A 16,237-nucleotide genomic window follows, 5' to 3' on the forward strand; every position below is an offset into this window, starting at 1 on the left:
AAAACACACTGAGTTGAAAAAAATCACTATTTCTACACATGTGTTTACCAACCTGGCCACATTGTTAATCAGGGCGGTTTTTCCAGTGATATTTCTTTTTTATACGTGTTTTATTTTTGTATTTGAATCTAAATATATATTTTTCGTGGCAAAGGAACTACACACATCTGAACTTCACCTTCTAGACCAAGGTACTCGCCTACTGCGACTGGATAGCAGATTCTATGCACTGGGAGAATGCTGTTCATGCTGTCATCTTCGAACCCCACCTCATTCACCTCAACTCCTTCTCCTGCTCTGGGCTGAAGTAAAACTTTCTTGTACCATCATACATATGCAAATACATGCTGACTCGCATGACCAGCAAATGAGTTTACAGTAGTATTAACAAAGAGGTACTGAATTTGGCCCGCGTATGGCTTGGCACTTCTACCATCACTTGTCTCAAACAAGGCTTGCATGAATAACCCGCGCTGATTCTTCGTTTTGCTCTTGTAGATTTGCCCAAGAAGATCAATTGATTCAAACTTCTGTATCCAATTGTTAACAAAATTATCAGAATGACCAGCCTGACGATAATGAACAAGAGTTTGATCATTGTATGTCTCGCCATAGTATTCCAACAAATGCTCATACTCGGATTCATCCATGGAAATCTCCCCCTTTAGAGCTAAAGGAAGTGCGGAAGGGGGCAAAGGCTTGTTTCCCTTGACGATATCAAAGTTGATCTCAGGAGAATCAAGAAAAGCATTGATATCGAATTAGATTGAGGTGCCAGTGGAAGTGGAAGTGGCTATGTAATTGGCAGTGGATGCAGTGAGCTCAAGGATGATTGCCAAATGCTCAGGTCGAATTATTGGCAAAGTTTGGCGAATAAGATCTCCCTGGTATGCTTCTTCAAGATACTTCTTCATATAAGTTCCCTCAAACCTGTCTTTTCTATTTGTCACATAGTTTTTTAAGATACCATTGCATCTTTCAAAACTAAAAAGCCAATAGCCATAAACCGGGCCAAAGTTTAGTACAGTCTCTCGCAGATGAAAATGAAGATGCATGTTTGGTGAAAGGAATGGGTGTGGTGATCCAGACACTCAGATGTTGGATTTATCACATATAAGAACATATTCATATTGGGATAGCGTAGTAGCTATCATCTTGTCAGTATAAAATATATATAAATGATTAATTAATCAGCCCAATAATTATTACAGTTAGTACTGTAGATAATATCTTAAAGATTGTTAAGATAATTATATCATACTGCCAGGTAAACTATGTCAGATCGATATGGAGCTAATTTAGTAGAAAGTCCTAAAGCTCTAGTATAAAAGAGAAAGGAATAGCTAAGAGCTAAAGAAGTACGATTTATGACTTGATGTCATAATTGTAACTCCGACACTAGTTAAGCAGTAAATACACTCTAATAACCAAATATAGTAAAGGAAGAAAGCCTTAAGAAACTAAGACGTAATGACAAGAGCAGGTTGTGTTTTCTTATAAAAAGGGACACTTTTTATTTATGAATAAAGACAACTTATATAAAGTCTCAAAGTATTTCTATACATCTCTATTCTCAAATATTTTATTTTTCTATTGTTTCGTACCTGAAATACCACAATGGGGCTTTATACAACTTCTCGCACTCTCTGCAGAAAGCCTCCAAAGATTGATGGGCTTCATCAAGGTGAGCCATGGATATGCTTGGCATTGAGAGATACTGGCATGCATTGACAAACGTTGTACAGTTACCGAGATGAGCTTCAGGTAGACGACCACGTAGGAGAACAGGAGAGTACACCAAGCACCAAGACTTCCACTCGTCAGCCTTCATGAATGGGAAGTCACACCCAATCTTTGTTCCTAATGGCGTGTAGTCCTCTGGCAGTACAAGCTTGTCAGCATCGAACTGCATTTTGGCCAAGTGTGCATCTGTGATGAGACCTGAAGATCTCCATTTTTCCATTATCCTCTTTGCTGTTCCAAGGTACAGGTTGTGCATCGGATCAATGACAGTGCACTCCACGAGGTTAAAGTAAACCAGGTCATGCAATTCTGACCATCGGACACCATTTTCCCTCTCCAATCTCTTTCTCTGTGCATCACTGCTGGCCATTCTCCACAACTCAGCATCATGGTGGTTTTTGTCATCAGTGCGAGGCACCCACTCAGAAAACACAAACCCAGAGTAGTCCACAGCATTGGAGTCTGGAAGGCAAGGGAACTGTTGGTTGCACTTATTGCATGCACATGTGCTTGAATGAGAGGTGAACCCACAAGTCTTACGGGCAGCAGGAATGTCACAGGCAACAAGAAGAAGGGCAGCACGGACAAGAGCACCAGATGGACACTGTACGGTAGGCATTACCACACCACCATACAACTGGTTGAGTTCCGCGACAAGGGGACGGAGGTAGTGATTGATCTCACTTGTCTTTGCTTCCTTGGGCCCTGGCATGAGACCAACAAGAACAACATTCTCCTTCTTGTACCGTTCCAATCTTGACAAGTTGTTGATGCAAAGGTATATCGCACCACAGGAGTAAGTGACCCCATCAAAAGGTTGAAACCAATCGATGTTCATGGTAAGCATTATGGAGCACTCATGATTCACAAATGGTAAACCATTGCTATCCTTCAGACTGTTCCACTTCATACCGTCGTAAATGTCAAACATCATGCCTGGAACTTGCACTCTGATTCTCCAATGGTTGATGGTGTCTTCAAATCCAGGGCGGCAAAAAAGGATAGACAATGTTTTGATTATGGAGTTATACATGTAGATCTTTTTGAGGATAGTCAAGGCTCTTGATGTTGCAAAGAAAAGGGTGTTTCCACATTCTCTACCAGAGAGTCTCTCGAAATTACAGCACTCTGGAACAACATTGGACTCTTTGTATACTTTGTTACAATCGCCACATGCAACAAACCGCTGGACATCGCGAGTCACGTCACTGAGATTGGTCATAGAGTTGACACTGTTTATACTGAGGGGAAGACGGAAAGACTGTCCAAAGTGTGCCAATACTTCGTTAAGAAACTTTAACAGAACAGCACCACCAGAATTTACAACATATTTAGATATGAAGAAGGCAGCAAAAGAAGCAATGAAAGCATGAGTAGGATCGACTGGCATATTGGATGAAGAAAAGTGCTCTATTTGAAAAAAATCAATACTTGTTGACTTTATTGATTTATATGTGCTTTTTGTACTAACCTCTAACATCATCAGATTCATCATCAGAAATATCCAAAATGGTTGCTTCAATGACACCCTCATCTTTGCTTTCAGAATCAAACAAGGAATCAATGCCAAAAAGAGGTAAGTCTTCGGCTGTTTTGTTAGAAAAAAAAAGAATCAAGTTATTAGATATTATAAATGATTATAAAACTTTAATAAAAATACTATGCATACCTTCAACTTGATCTTTGGCATCAATATTGTATTCAAAATCAATCTCCATAACATTGTCATTCGACATTACTTCTATAACTGAGACTATATTATATGAAAATAAATATTTAATTAAAATTGTCTCAATAATAATTTTCTTAAATTTGAGCTTACAAGAAGATTCTGACTGATATTGTCTCACGATATCCTGTTGTGCATGTCTTCTGAGTGTTTGGGTAGACACCAAAACAAATCCCATGCTATTAGAAGAGCATTTAGAGCACTTGCATTCTGAATTGTTGTTGTTGTTTGACATATTGTGTGCGTATGTTTTATTTTTTAAGTCTTTAGAATTGACAAGAATAGAAAAGTGTTCAGGAACACAATTTAATATATATCTCTCCAAATTACACCAGCTTCTAAAATGACATAGTTTATTCCGGTTGTTAAAATGGGCAGTTCTCTAAACAGTAATTGATTGCCTCATTCTAAAATACAATAATACACACTTTTGTTAAAACATGTCGTCATGTACATTTTATTAGCTGTAGAGCATATACAACAAAAATATTTGTAGTAATATCACGATCATTAACCTCATCATACTTATAAATAAATATTACAACAATAAAAAGCTTTATTATCTCACTCAAAAGATATCATTTGGTTTAAGTTCCCTACAACTATTGACTCTGCGACATGGCTACAAGTCCCAAAAATAAATCTCTCAGACATTTTTTATAAAAAAGAGTAAACTCGTTTTTTTATCCAATAAAACAGACCGAGCATTATCATCGCTGTCAAAAATAAAAAAGACAAAAGTGATGGAAATTTAAGCTACCACTCCACAAATAATAGTACCCTACGCCATAGATGAAATTACCCTATTTTTCCAGTGCACCTACCTTCTCCAAAAAGACAATGCCAAGCCACATAAGCGCAAGTTGGCAGAACAGTAGACAAAAAGAAACGATGTGGCTATCTTACCATGGCCTGCAAAAAGTCCAGATCTCAATCCAATTGAGAATATGTGGAGCTACCTTAATAATAAGGTTAGAGATAGAAGATTTTAGCCTACCACGTTAAAAGAACTGGAGGTTGCTTTGTTGGAGGAGTGAGCAGAAATCACAGCAAGTACTTGTGTGAAGTTTTGTCTAAGCATTAAAGAGCATATGATATTAGTTAGGAAGAAGCATAGAGGAGCTATTAACTATTAAACCTCCATCAAGTTTTAATATAAATAAGCAATGCATATTACAAAATCTTCTATTCATTTTTTGTCTTTAAGGATCATGTCTTTGAGAACTTATTTAACCTTGAAAAACAGAGGTATACTTCTTTGATTTTAGTGGAGTTGGAAGTAAGTCAATTTCATCCTAAGCTGGGTGTATATCCAATCAGCTGACATCCACTTGCATATATATAATATCGGCTGTTATCTGCTTATATATATGTCAGATCAGCTGACATCTATTTGTATATATAGCAGATCAGCTGTCATCTGCATATATATATGTTAGATTGGCTGTTATCCACTTATATACACTAAAAAAATTAAGTGTTTTTATCTTGCTGAAAATCTAATTTTATTTAGATAAAGAAATGTTTTATGCTCAATAATAATTGTCTTTCTTTGAGATAAAAATTGAATTTTTATCTGATTATTAGAGAAGTTCGTGGAGTCACTTTTTCAAAGAGAATTTTCTTTTAAAATCAAACTCATTGATTTAAATAAGAAAATAATGTAACAATACAAAAATAATTTTGAAAAAGTTTTTGAAATTTTCAGATTTTCTGAAAAAGTGAGAGAACTTTTTCAACTTCTAATATCTTTCTATTTTTTATTCTAAACTAATGTTATGAAAATAGTAGAAATATATGAAACAATGCAAAGTTTTAAATATAAATCAGTAACGATATAAACAAGATTGTTTTACATATTTTTGTTTACGTTTATCAACTTATCTATTTAATAAAAATTATCTAAGCAAAACTAGCTATAGAAGCGTTAATGAGAAATTTAATATAAAGCTATTTTATTATCAAAAGAAACAAATTTTTCTGGTTAAATTTATTGAATGTTGTATTTGGAAGTTTAGTAAATATAAAATCCAATGAATAAATTAAGTAATCACTATGAATGAAATTGGTGTGGCTGCCACTAATGGTAGTAAATATGTCACTAGTTTATTTTAATTAACTAATCAAATTGGTTCTAGAGTTTGATAAAAATATTAAAAAAGATAAAAAAGATAAAGTTGTATTTAAGAGTGAAGTAACATAATAGAAACGTCTTTTTTTTACATTTATATCATATAGTGAGTATAGCAATTTGATTTATTTATTTTTTATTTGAAATCGTAAAACTTTTTTTTGTCTCATTGTCAAGATTGTTGTATTTTGACAATACAACTAATCAATGTGGCAGACCAACTATCTGTCCCACTAATTTACCAAAAGTGCAGGATTTAAATTGTTTTTTTTATATTTTATTTTGCTCAAATTTTTATTTTGCATTTATTTTTCTTTTTTTACGTAAATGAACATCATCTTGAAGTTATTTTTTAAGATCAGGTAAATCTATAGCTACTTTATACATCTAATTTACATGACTTGCTCTCTATTTTATTTTTACCTGTTTTAATTTGCTAAAATAAAAATGTATTTTAATTATTGAAAAAACAAAAAGTTACTTTTTATTGCTTGTGAGAGGAGTAAGGCATATTTCTGTTACAATGACAGAGGCTCGTGTTGACTTTATTCCAACAAGAACAAATAAGACACCAAGTGCAACTGTAAGGATAAATACACTGATCAACTATCTGTAGAAAAAAAACAGGAGACGGATATCAGCATATTCTTAGAAGAGCAAAAGCTCATTCAACTGCAGTTCCACATGTATACAAGGTAATGCCAACATATTATGCATGAAGACAGCATTGTAGAGACGAACTGAGGAAGATTGAGTAGTCAACAAAAGTTGTACTACTCTTTGAGACTTGAGGAGTTAATTTTGAAATACTCATTTGCTTTACATAAATTCAGAGGTCAATGAGTTGCTGTTCTTCTCCTTCAAGAAGTGATGAAAGCTGAACACCAAACGGAGAAGTGACAAATCATACATATTAAATTTAGTGTCATGCAAGATATTTCATTAATATTTTTCTTTATTAAAAATGTGCTAACAAAGTTAAGCAGAGAACTTCAAGAAGAAGAGTTGAGGTATATATAGATTGTTTAAATGTAAAACTTAATACACTGACTAAACTATATTTTTAAAAGTAGTCTTGGTGAGGCAGAAAGTAGTGTGGCAGCCTCACCACCAAGAAGAAACATGCGGAGCCATCATGTTTAATTTTTTTTTGGACTCCTTGTTATTTCCGTCTTCTATGACATTAAAACAAAATTTCTCTTTACAATCACCCTTTTTTTAATAAATGACAAATCGACTCATTTCCTCTACTTTCTTCTATTGCTTTTCCCGTAGTCACATTCAAACAATATGCACCACTCAAACTTCAAGACACTCTTGATATAAAATTATTACAATTGTGTTTTGATTAAAAAAAAAGACTAATGCAACTAGAAAAACACATTTTTTGCAGTTTTTTTTCTTTCAAGCAGCTACTATATAATATGCTCTTGACTTACTTTCACAAAATACAGTCAATGTAAGTTACTGTCTTGTTAAACTGATACTGTATAGGACATACTAAACAATTTGATCAGCTATTAATGAGTAGATGCTTCTAATTATCTGGGGCATGTGCTGCAGTATGATAGCTACCAGACAATCTTCAAATACAAACAAATTTTAGGGGTAAGCTTGCTAGACTACGTGTATTTACTTTGTATATTAACTTATTTCTGTAGATTTTGTCTGTATTTACAATTACTTGAGGCTGTTAATTAGCATACACTACAAAAGTCCGCAGATATTGGTTTCTAAAATCCCTACAAATGTCTTACTGAAATATTCAATTATTTTTAATTTTAATTTTTATTGTTTTTTGTATGTTGTAATTTCAGATCGCTTTTTTTTGGCTGTAAAATTACACCACCATCACTTTCTCTGGCTATGAAATTACAACATTGCTTTTATTTTCTTTATGTTTTACACTTCTTTAATATAATTGTAAATTACACTAAAAAAATATTAATATGAAAATTAATATAATATTAAATAAGATATAGATATTCTTAAATTTTTTTTTTCTTTAAAATGAATAATTGATGTATTAACAGTATTTTTTATATGATGTAAATATAAATAGAAGAGCAAATATTTACTCAATATATTCAAAGTGAAAATATATCAAGAGAAAAAAGCAGAGGTTGTTATTTAATTTTTACTGTGGCAATATTTTTGCGTGATTTCTCCCTTTCATATAAAGGGCTATTTTATTTAAAAAAAATCACATGTTGTGAGAGGTGAGAATTCCTTTCACAGAATTTCGGGTGTAATATACAAATAGTCATAAATCTAAATATAGGGTTTGCATAAAAAATACTATAAAAAGAAAAGATGTTATTTTAATAATGCGCGCAGCATACATCTTGGAAATTGACTAAGCAATATATGAATGGTATTGTGATAAAATGCGCAGTAGATGTCTTGAAAAAAAACTTGGCAAAGTAGAAGCATGACATGGAGCAGTATTCTATCTATTTATAATTTATTTTTCACTATATAAAGACCATGATTAAAAAATCTCAAAAACCATATCTTTTTATTAATTTATAATATCACTATGTCTAACAATTGAACAAGAAACGATTATATTATCTGCATGTGCACTCGATGCACAGAGTCTAATCCATCTGGAAAGTGTCAAAGAAAGTAAAATGCAAAAGAACATTACAAACAATATGGTGCACCAGTTTTGGCAGCCAATGCAATGGGTAAATATTATAATTAAAAAAATGTTATTCTTGTGAATTTAATATAAATTATTCAATTAAACAGATATGCAAAATGAAAATGTTGATTGTATGGAAATAGACTATAACTCTGATGTTGATGTTGATTTTAATGTCAATGAAGAAGGTAAAAGAAAAAAAACAAAGTGGAAAAAAAAGTTAACATCTAATAGTTTTTTATTATTATAGATTATGCTATTACTCTCAATCCATTAATCAATAATGAATATACTCAGCCAATTCATATATCTTTACTCTAAGAGGATGCGATTTTTTTTCAGAAGATGCAGGCCTGCAGTCATTTGTTATTGATGGCAATGATATTGAGGAGGGCGGAACAAGCTTTGGTTTCAAGAAAGACAAGGCCTTTGAGAATCCGGCATTGAGCTCGGTGAAAATGCAAGATATGAATTTTTACAAATACTAAAACTCTTTCATTATAACACTTGATTTGATATCTAACCGAAATGTTTATATTTGTAGCTCATCAGTATCCTTTGAGCAATATGCCTGTCTATATCCGTTTTATGGCTATCTTCATTATTATCTTTCATTTCGTGTTTCTGATGGATAATGGTGGATCGATCCTCATCAAATTTTGCAATATCCTTTTCTCTCTTTTTGATCTTACTAATGCTCTTCCCTTGACAATTGACAGCTTGAAACACATCACAGGTTTCAACACAGCAACAGGCGGAATTATGGTGTATGTGACATGCTCAAAATGTTATACAATTTATTCTCCAAACGCAAGCACAAAAAATTGCACATTCAAATTATTCACTCATTCAAATACCTGCAACAACACCCTCTTTAAATCTACAAGTGGCAATCGTTCTTCTCCAGTGATGGTGTATCCGTACAGCTCTCTCAAACACACTTTACAACAATATTTCTTAACACCAAATTTTGAATACCGAATCAATCTTTGGAGAAATTGTCAAACACTTGCAGAAACAAAAATGGACATATACGACAGCGCAATGTGGAACGAAATCAAAGACAATAATGGCAAACGATTTGTTGATGACCCCCAATCTCTAATGTTGACTCTAGACATCGATTGATTCCAACCTTTTGATAGACAAACTCATTCCAGTGGTGCCATTTATCTGTCAATTAACAATCTCTCTCGAAGTGAACGTCTAAAGTCAGAAAACATTATTCTTGTTAGTATAATGCCAGGACCAAAAGAAGCGAGCACCAATAGTATGAACAATTACTTGAAGCCACTTGTTGACGAATTGCTTGAACTGTACAATGGTGTGAAGATGTCCAATAATAGCAATGAAAATATAACTGTCTGTGCCACATTAATGTGTGTTGTGTGTGATATTTCTGCTGCAAGAAAGACATCTGGATTCACAGAACATGCAAGCATATGTGCATGCCACAAGTGCCAATGTCAGTTTATCATGATATCCGAAACCACCCAGATAGACTTCTCTGGATTTGAATATTCCACATGGACTAAACGTACAAAGGCCAGAAATCTGGGTTATGCCAATAAGTGGAAGGAAGCCAAAAATGCAGCTGAGTATACCCAACTTGAAAGACGCAATGGTACTCAATGGTCTCAACTTCATTTGCTTACATACTTTGATCCTGTTTGGTGTACAATCATTGACCCTATGCACAATCTCTTTCTTGGAACTGCCAAGTGCATGGTGCAGATTTGGAAAGAGCTAGAGTACTTTGACAACCAAGCTCTGTTGGCCATGCAAGATCTGGCAAATGGTGTTGTTGTTTCACCTGACTATGCATATATCAACAAAAAGATAGCTGACAGATTTTCTTCCATAAAAGCTGACAAGTGGAAATTGTGGTGCCTTATTTACTCTCCTTTTGTTCTGAAGCACATTCTTCTAGTGAAGCATCTTTCCAACTGGATGTTTTTTGTGAATGCTTGCCATTTACCCACAAAACCCTCTGTTACTTCTGATAAAATATCCAGTGCCCACGCCCATCTCCAATTGTTCTGTAAAGGGTTTGAAAAGCTGTATAAAGAATTTCCTGTCACTCTAAACATGCATTTACATCTCCATCTGAGCAAGTGTATTAACGATTTTGGCCCGATTTATGCTTTCTGGTTGTTCAGCTTCGAAAGATATAATGGGTTGCTTAAGAATCTCAACACAAATTAAAAGGGTGGATTCAAAGTAACTATGATGAAGCGTTTTTTGAAAAAGATATACGTTGGCAACTACATCCAATCTTTTGAAGAGAAATTCCCTGCAAGAACAGTTAATTTTCTACATAGCATTACTCGCAGTCAAGTTATTTTAGAGCAACCTTCTTCAATGAGCAGCTCGTTTATATTGTCCACATTTATCAAATACACTATGAATCCTCAAAAATCAGTTATGGGACGTGAACCTTTGCCATCAGATGTACTGTCATTCAAGGTCGAGCCTGTTGTGGTGGTTGAAGTTGAAGAAGTTTTTAAGAGGAAGAATTGAAGATTTGAGATTAGGAACGAAGATTCGTGAGAACTTGTGTAGGTTTTGTTTATTGAGAAAAGATTTTGTATCAAAGTTTGACGTGGTTTCTATACTGAACTACTACTGCTATTTATATTATTTGGGATTGGGAAAATTATATGACTGGGGTCAGGTAATCGATCCTATCTGACCCTTAATCAGAGCAATATAATCTTGGGATAATTAATGTATGATTAATTATATAAATGTGTATAGTCCCAATGAAGTATTAACATTCAAAGTAAATGTGTTTATGAGTTATAATTAAGCTTACAATAATCCACTGATGTATCCCATATTATGGTGATATCATCATATGAAATATAATCACTATCATGCATGCTAAACCTGTGTGTTAAATAATAAAGTAATTGGTAGACACCTTTGACTGGAATAGCTGAGGTCTTATATTATTTCCTTCAGACTTATTCTCAATTACAGAAGTAGTCAATACTCATTTACAACAGAGCCGAAAATTGTCATGAGCAAAGAGCATTATGAGTGTTTATATCAATATTATAAGGACGTGTACAACAGTCACAATATTTTTGGTCACCACTCAGATTGCCACGCTGGCCAGATTTTTGTTAATAATCGTATTATAAAAGTCAAGCAGATATCCCTTCTTGGCCAACAGTATTTTTCTGGGTCTTACTTTCAAGCCCTTTTTGTCAAAAAGAAAAGTGAAGACATTTCCACATTTCCTGGCCGCATTTTATATATATTTCAACACACATTGAACTTTGGTAACATTGATGTCATTCATACTTTTGCCTTTGTTGAATGGTATGCGAGTTACTTGTCAGGAAACATCCAACCACTGAAAAATGAAAAAATTGAATTGTGGCAAGAACCATTCAGTTTGCTAACTTATGAGAACATCATTCCTGTCTACCAATTTTACTCACCAGTTGCTATAGCAAAATATAGGTCTACAATAACAAGTGACTTTAAACGTTTAGTAATATCTTTACCTAAAAAAATTGAATATCAGCATATAATAATAAAGATCACTATAAATCCAGTATCTTATTCTTTCAAATAATTTTTTTATTGTAAAGGGGCTTTTTTATTAGTCTTAATTCTTTGCCCAAGACAGTTTTTTCATCTTTGCATTGGTAAGCTTCTTTTCTCTTCTTCTCAAGATCTTTCTGTCAAAAGAGCATGTCTGGCTACCTTTTGGAATATTCTGATAAATAGCATCAAGTTCTTCTACGAAATTGTCACCCTATGTATTCATATAAGTAACATTAATTATTACTAAAAAAAATTGTATCTTTTCACTTCTCTAACTTGGACGAAATCGCCCAAAGACTCGACCAGCAGAAGATGAGTTGTCTGCAACTTCGCAATCAGTCTCCAGGTCAGACATTTAGTCAGCATGAAGAAAGTTATCAAGACCCTCTCCATACGTTTTGACAAAGTATTCCCTAATTGTTTCTAAGGCTAAAGCTCTTTTGTTTTGTATCTGTACATTTTTATCTTTTACTATTATTATTTTTATGATAAGAAATATGCACTTATTATCTGAACATGTCTTTGGGAAAGACATTCAACTTGGTTCATTTCTGCAGTTTGATTGTCAGTCTTCTTTTCTTTTAACTTTTGGCTTGAAATATAATGCAAAACCTTTCTTCTGATTTTGCCTGGTGTAATGAGTTTGTCCGCAGCCTGATTACAAAGATAATCTACAACAGACTTGATAATACACCTGTTTGCCTCAAAATATGCACTTTGTGTTTTATCATATTTCTCATACAGCTGTTCTTCTTGTATGTGTGATTGCAATAATTGCTAAAAGAATTCAACAATGAGTAATTCATTTAACCACAAAACTAGCTTGACTACTTACATTCAAGACTGGATAGCTATCAGGTGAGAGAGCTTGTTCAACAGCCTTGCTTGCTTCTGCTTCTATATCTTCAGAAGTAATAATTGTTTTGCCACTACGCAAAAACGTATTGACTTCTGAGATTTTTTTGTAAACCTTGCCAATGGTATGGCCATCACCCAATGAAGCCTGAACTGTGTTCAAGCAAGATCTTTTTAATGATAAATCTGCATCAGAATTATTGATCCCCTGAGATTTTTTTCGCATCAAAGCAAAAATCTTTGCCAGCATTTCTTGATAAGTGATTATAATGGTTACGATAAGTAAAAATATATTATTGTGGAAAAATAAACAGTATATTATTACATTTGCTCAGCAGAATCAATGTTGCTGCCATTATCATTGGCAGTAGTAGTGGTGGTAGTTGTGGTAGCTCTGGCAGCCTTGTTAGCTTTTTTTGGAATTGTATTTTCTTGGCATGATAAACAATAAAGTATAGTAGCTTTTAAAACATATATTTTTTATTCATGCCAAGTTTGATTTGGGCTTAATGTTTGACTTTTTTTTTCTCGGGGAACACATGAAGAGCTTTATGTTTTTATTTAACTGAATAAAAATAAATATGCTTTATATCATAATAGTAATATATTTATGCTTTGATATAGAGTAGTTATTGATTTTAATATTCTTATATGTCTGCTAATACTACTGATACTTTTAATATGTCAATCTTTGTTAAATAGATTGAACACAATAAGCTGTTATTTGTTACCATAAAAGCCAAAGCTTATTTTTACTTTGTTTTAATAAATACACCCACATCAAAAAAAAATAATTTTTTTTTAAAAATTTAGATTTAACGGAACAACTGCGCCCCTTCTTTTCTTTTACTTCACTTTCTTCTCTTTTGGTTTTATCTTTTTGGTCACTTTAAAAACTCTGGTAAGTGTACTTTAAAAAACTGAACGTTTACTAACCCATTTGTATTTATATAATTTTCTTTTATTACATATCCTACACATCTTTCATGAAAAAAATACACTGTTAGCAAGTATCTGAGAGGTTCAGGTAATTTTTTTTCAAACACAATATGAGTAGCTTGTTGACTTGTTATCTTTTTAAATTTCACAATGCTAGTTTTGATAAAGTAAGCACACTTCTTTATTCTTTATATAATACATTTAATTATATGTCCACAGTTCAGTCAAAGGTAATAGCAATTATTTTGCAACATTCAAGTATCTTGTTAATCATTTTTTTATTGAAGTACCATATAATTTTATCCCAAATTATATCTGACTACCTATTGTATAAACTCGTGTCTATAATATGTAAGTATGATACATATTTTAATGATTTGACATATGCTAACAACCGCATTTTTATTCTATATTTTTTTATTGATTTATTTAATAATTAGTAATCAAAACATCATTATTACTTTTTGACAATTCTATCGCAGATATTTCAAAATGTCTTAACATGTAAGTATCCATGCATATATCTATAAATCAATAGAAAATATTAATAAATTCATTTTTTATTTTAAATCTTAAAATATAGCAGCCACAAGAAAAAGTCTGGGGAAGTCTAAAGGAAATGTCAATAATATCATCTTCAGTCAAAGAAGTATTAAATCAAAGATAATCACAAGGAATACGTGAAACCGATAAGGTGAGAAAATGTAGTATAAACCATGTCATCAAGATCTCTCAAGCTATCCAATGAATAGAGGTGTAACATGTATATGAATATTACTATCTAAACATGTATATTTAAGAAAGTATTAGTGGTGAACGTTAAATAGTTAAATTGTTTTTCCAACCATTCAAAAATCAATAAAAATCAATTCTTCTATGATATTCTATTTCTAAAGCTTTTAATGTTTCATATCAATAAAATAAAAACGTATCAACATATATTGGACATATATCGGACATATTCTGAACATCTTTCAGACATATTTTGGACATATTTTGGTAGAATTAGCTGGAGTTAAATAAATATTTCAATCATAAGAACACTTTTTAGAGGTGGTGGTTTTAAATAATAATCTATATTTAGCAGGATTTAAGCACAATTCTTCATAATAGATAAATTTATAGCCAAAATACTAAAGAATTACAGCATTTTAAAAGCATATGGTTGTTATTCTGTCCATTAATATTGGTCATATATTAGAATCTAAATGCTTATCATTTGGTATATCAGCAGTAATATATTAGAATCTAATATTATACATATATTATACTTGTGGTGATCCAGATACTTGGTTGTTGGATTTATTACATCTAAGAACATATTCCTATTATTATAGTAAAACAGCTATCATTACAAGAACAAATGAATAATTTATTTATTTTACTTATGGTAAATCAATAAGACCAATAATTAATTACAGTAAGTACTGTAATTATGACAGCTCAGTAAGCACTGAGTTAATATGAGGACACTACAATTAGATTAAATTATAAACATAGCAGTACCAGCTCTCTAATATCTAAATGAACTCGGACTTAAGAAATTAAGATGTGACTGACAAAGCAGATCGTGTTTTGATATAAAAAGGACAACTTTGTATTCTTTAATAAAAAAAACCTATATACAGTCTCAAAGTATTCTTATATACGTCTCAATCTTTTTACTGTTGATTTTATTCTATAAAACTTCACAATACTTTAATCCTATCTTTTGGATATATTTTAGTTAAATTTAAAAGTCTAAAATCCGAAGTCTCTTACAGTGATACTTGAGGTAATTACAAAAAAAATTACTTTTAAGTATCTATATTCATAGTATTCTTTACTTTAGCTTTACACAACTCAGGAATGAGATTGTTTGAATGTTCTCTCAATAGAAAAGCATCAACAATTATAATTTATAACGAAGAATCCCATCATCTATAGCTGATATATCTAAAGATATGTATTACTTGTATAACTAATATATGAGTTAGTATATGTGCAAGATATATTGCTAGTATTATTATTAAGCTTGTATATGAATATGCATCATTATATGCCATGTTAAAGACATAGTATACCATATTATATTATATAGTCCATCATATAGTCCATTGTATATTTCTATTATATATTCTGTTGTATATTCTACTGCGCAGCAAGCATATGAATAAAATTAAAATCCCCCAAATTTACTACCAATTTTTCCATATATGAATTTACTACCATACTTTTACTATCAATTTCTCTATATACGGATTTACTACCATACGTTTACTACCAATCTGTTTGAAACTAAGCCAATCAAACATACTGCTTTACTATTCAGTAAATTAGTGGCAATACCACTATGATTACACTACAAAAATCATTGGGAATAATTATAATAATAGGTCTTGATTATTGAGATATTTTGTCACATAAAAATGAATTACTTGTAAATATTAAGGAAATCATAGTTGACAAGTTATTGAATAAAGTGTCAAATATAATTGAATATTATGTTATTCCAAAAATAAAAACCAGGAGTTTAGATATAATGTCTGTGTATCAACTGTTCTCGGAAATCAATTATATAGACTATTCCAAATGCAGAACAATATATTATTTACCACTGATTACACCTGTAATTTGATGTAGGCCTTGTTTTTGT

The 16,237-nt window shown here is 32.1% G+C and overlaps 6 protein-coding genes across 6 annotated transcripts; 3 read left to right on the plus strand and 3 right to left on the minus strand.

Moving 5' to 3' along the window:
* Nucleotides 1–128: 128 nt before the first annotated feature.
* On the minus strand, nucleotides 129–1,055 carry PHYBLDRAFT_66923 (hypothetical protein; the record flags this gene model as incomplete). The annotated part of the gene is made up of 3 exons (XM_018441707.1): nucleotides 129–302; nucleotides 333–728; nucleotides 951–1,055. 3 exons carry the CDS (start codon nucleotides 1,053–1,055, stop codon nucleotides 129–131), a joined length of 675 nt encoding a protein of 224 aa, XP_018286857.1.
* Nucleotides 1,056–1,969: 914 nt separating this feature from the next.
* Nucleotides 1,970–2,491, minus strand: PHYBLDRAFT_102330 (hypothetical protein; the record flags this gene model as incomplete). Its single annotated transcript, XM_018427711.1, has 1 exon — nucleotides 1,970–2,491. A coding segment is annotated over one exon (522 nt), but the record flags the coding sequence as incomplete, so codon positions are not given.
* A 3,036-nt stretch (nucleotides 2,492–5,527) lies between these two features.
* On the plus strand, nucleotides 5,528–6,746 carry PHYBLDRAFT_66925 (hypothetical protein; the record flags this gene model as incomplete). Its single annotated transcript, XM_018441708.1, has 6 exons — nucleotides 5,528–5,561; nucleotides 5,611–5,666; nucleotides 5,961–5,965; nucleotides 6,081–6,186; nucleotides 6,582–6,613; nucleotides 6,674–6,746. 6 exons carry the CDS (start codon nucleotides 5,528–5,530, stop codon nucleotides 6,744–6,746), a joined length of 306 nt encoding a protein of 101 aa, XP_018286859.1.
* A 1,613-nt stretch (nucleotides 6,747–8,359) lies between these two features.
* PHYBLDRAFT_149831 (hypothetical protein) lies at nucleotides 8,360–9,378 on the plus strand (the record flags this gene model as incomplete). The annotated part of the gene is made up of 3 exons (XM_018432345.1): nucleotides 8,360–8,438; nucleotides 8,593–8,702; nucleotides 8,803–9,378. 3 exons carry the CDS (start codon nucleotides 8,360–8,362, stop codon nucleotides 9,376–9,378), a joined length of 765 nt encoding a protein of 254 aa, XP_018286860.1.
* Nucleotides 9,379–9,683: 305 nt separating this feature from the next.
* PHYBLDRAFT_159954 (hypothetical protein) lies at nucleotides 9,684–10,348 on the plus strand (the record flags this gene model as incomplete). Its single annotated transcript, XM_018434088.1, has 1 exon — nucleotides 9,684–10,348. A coding segment is annotated over exon 1 (590 nt), but the record flags the coding sequence as incomplete, so codon positions are not given.
* A 1,943-nt stretch (nucleotides 10,349–12,291) lies between these two features.
* On the minus strand, nucleotides 12,292–12,913 carry PHYBLDRAFT_66927 (hypothetical protein; the record flags this gene model as incomplete). The annotated part of the gene is made up of 2 exons (XM_018441709.1): nucleotides 12,292–12,585; nucleotides 12,644–12,913. 2 exons carry the CDS (start codon nucleotides 12,911–12,913, stop codon nucleotides 12,292–12,294), a joined length of 564 nt encoding a protein of 187 aa, XP_018286862.1.
* Between the last annotated feature and the right edge of the window lie 3,324 nt (nucleotides 12,914–16,237).

Source organism: Phycomyces blakesleeanus (genome assembly GCF_001638985.1).
Source record: "Phycomyces blakesleeanus NRRL 1555(-) unplaced genomic scaffold PHYBLscaffold_23, whole genome shotgun sequence".
In the NCBI taxonomy this organism is placed as follows: domain Eukaryota; kingdom Fungi; phylum Mucoromycota; class Mucoromycetes; order Mucorales; family Phycomycetaceae; genus Phycomyces; species Phycomyces blakesleeanus.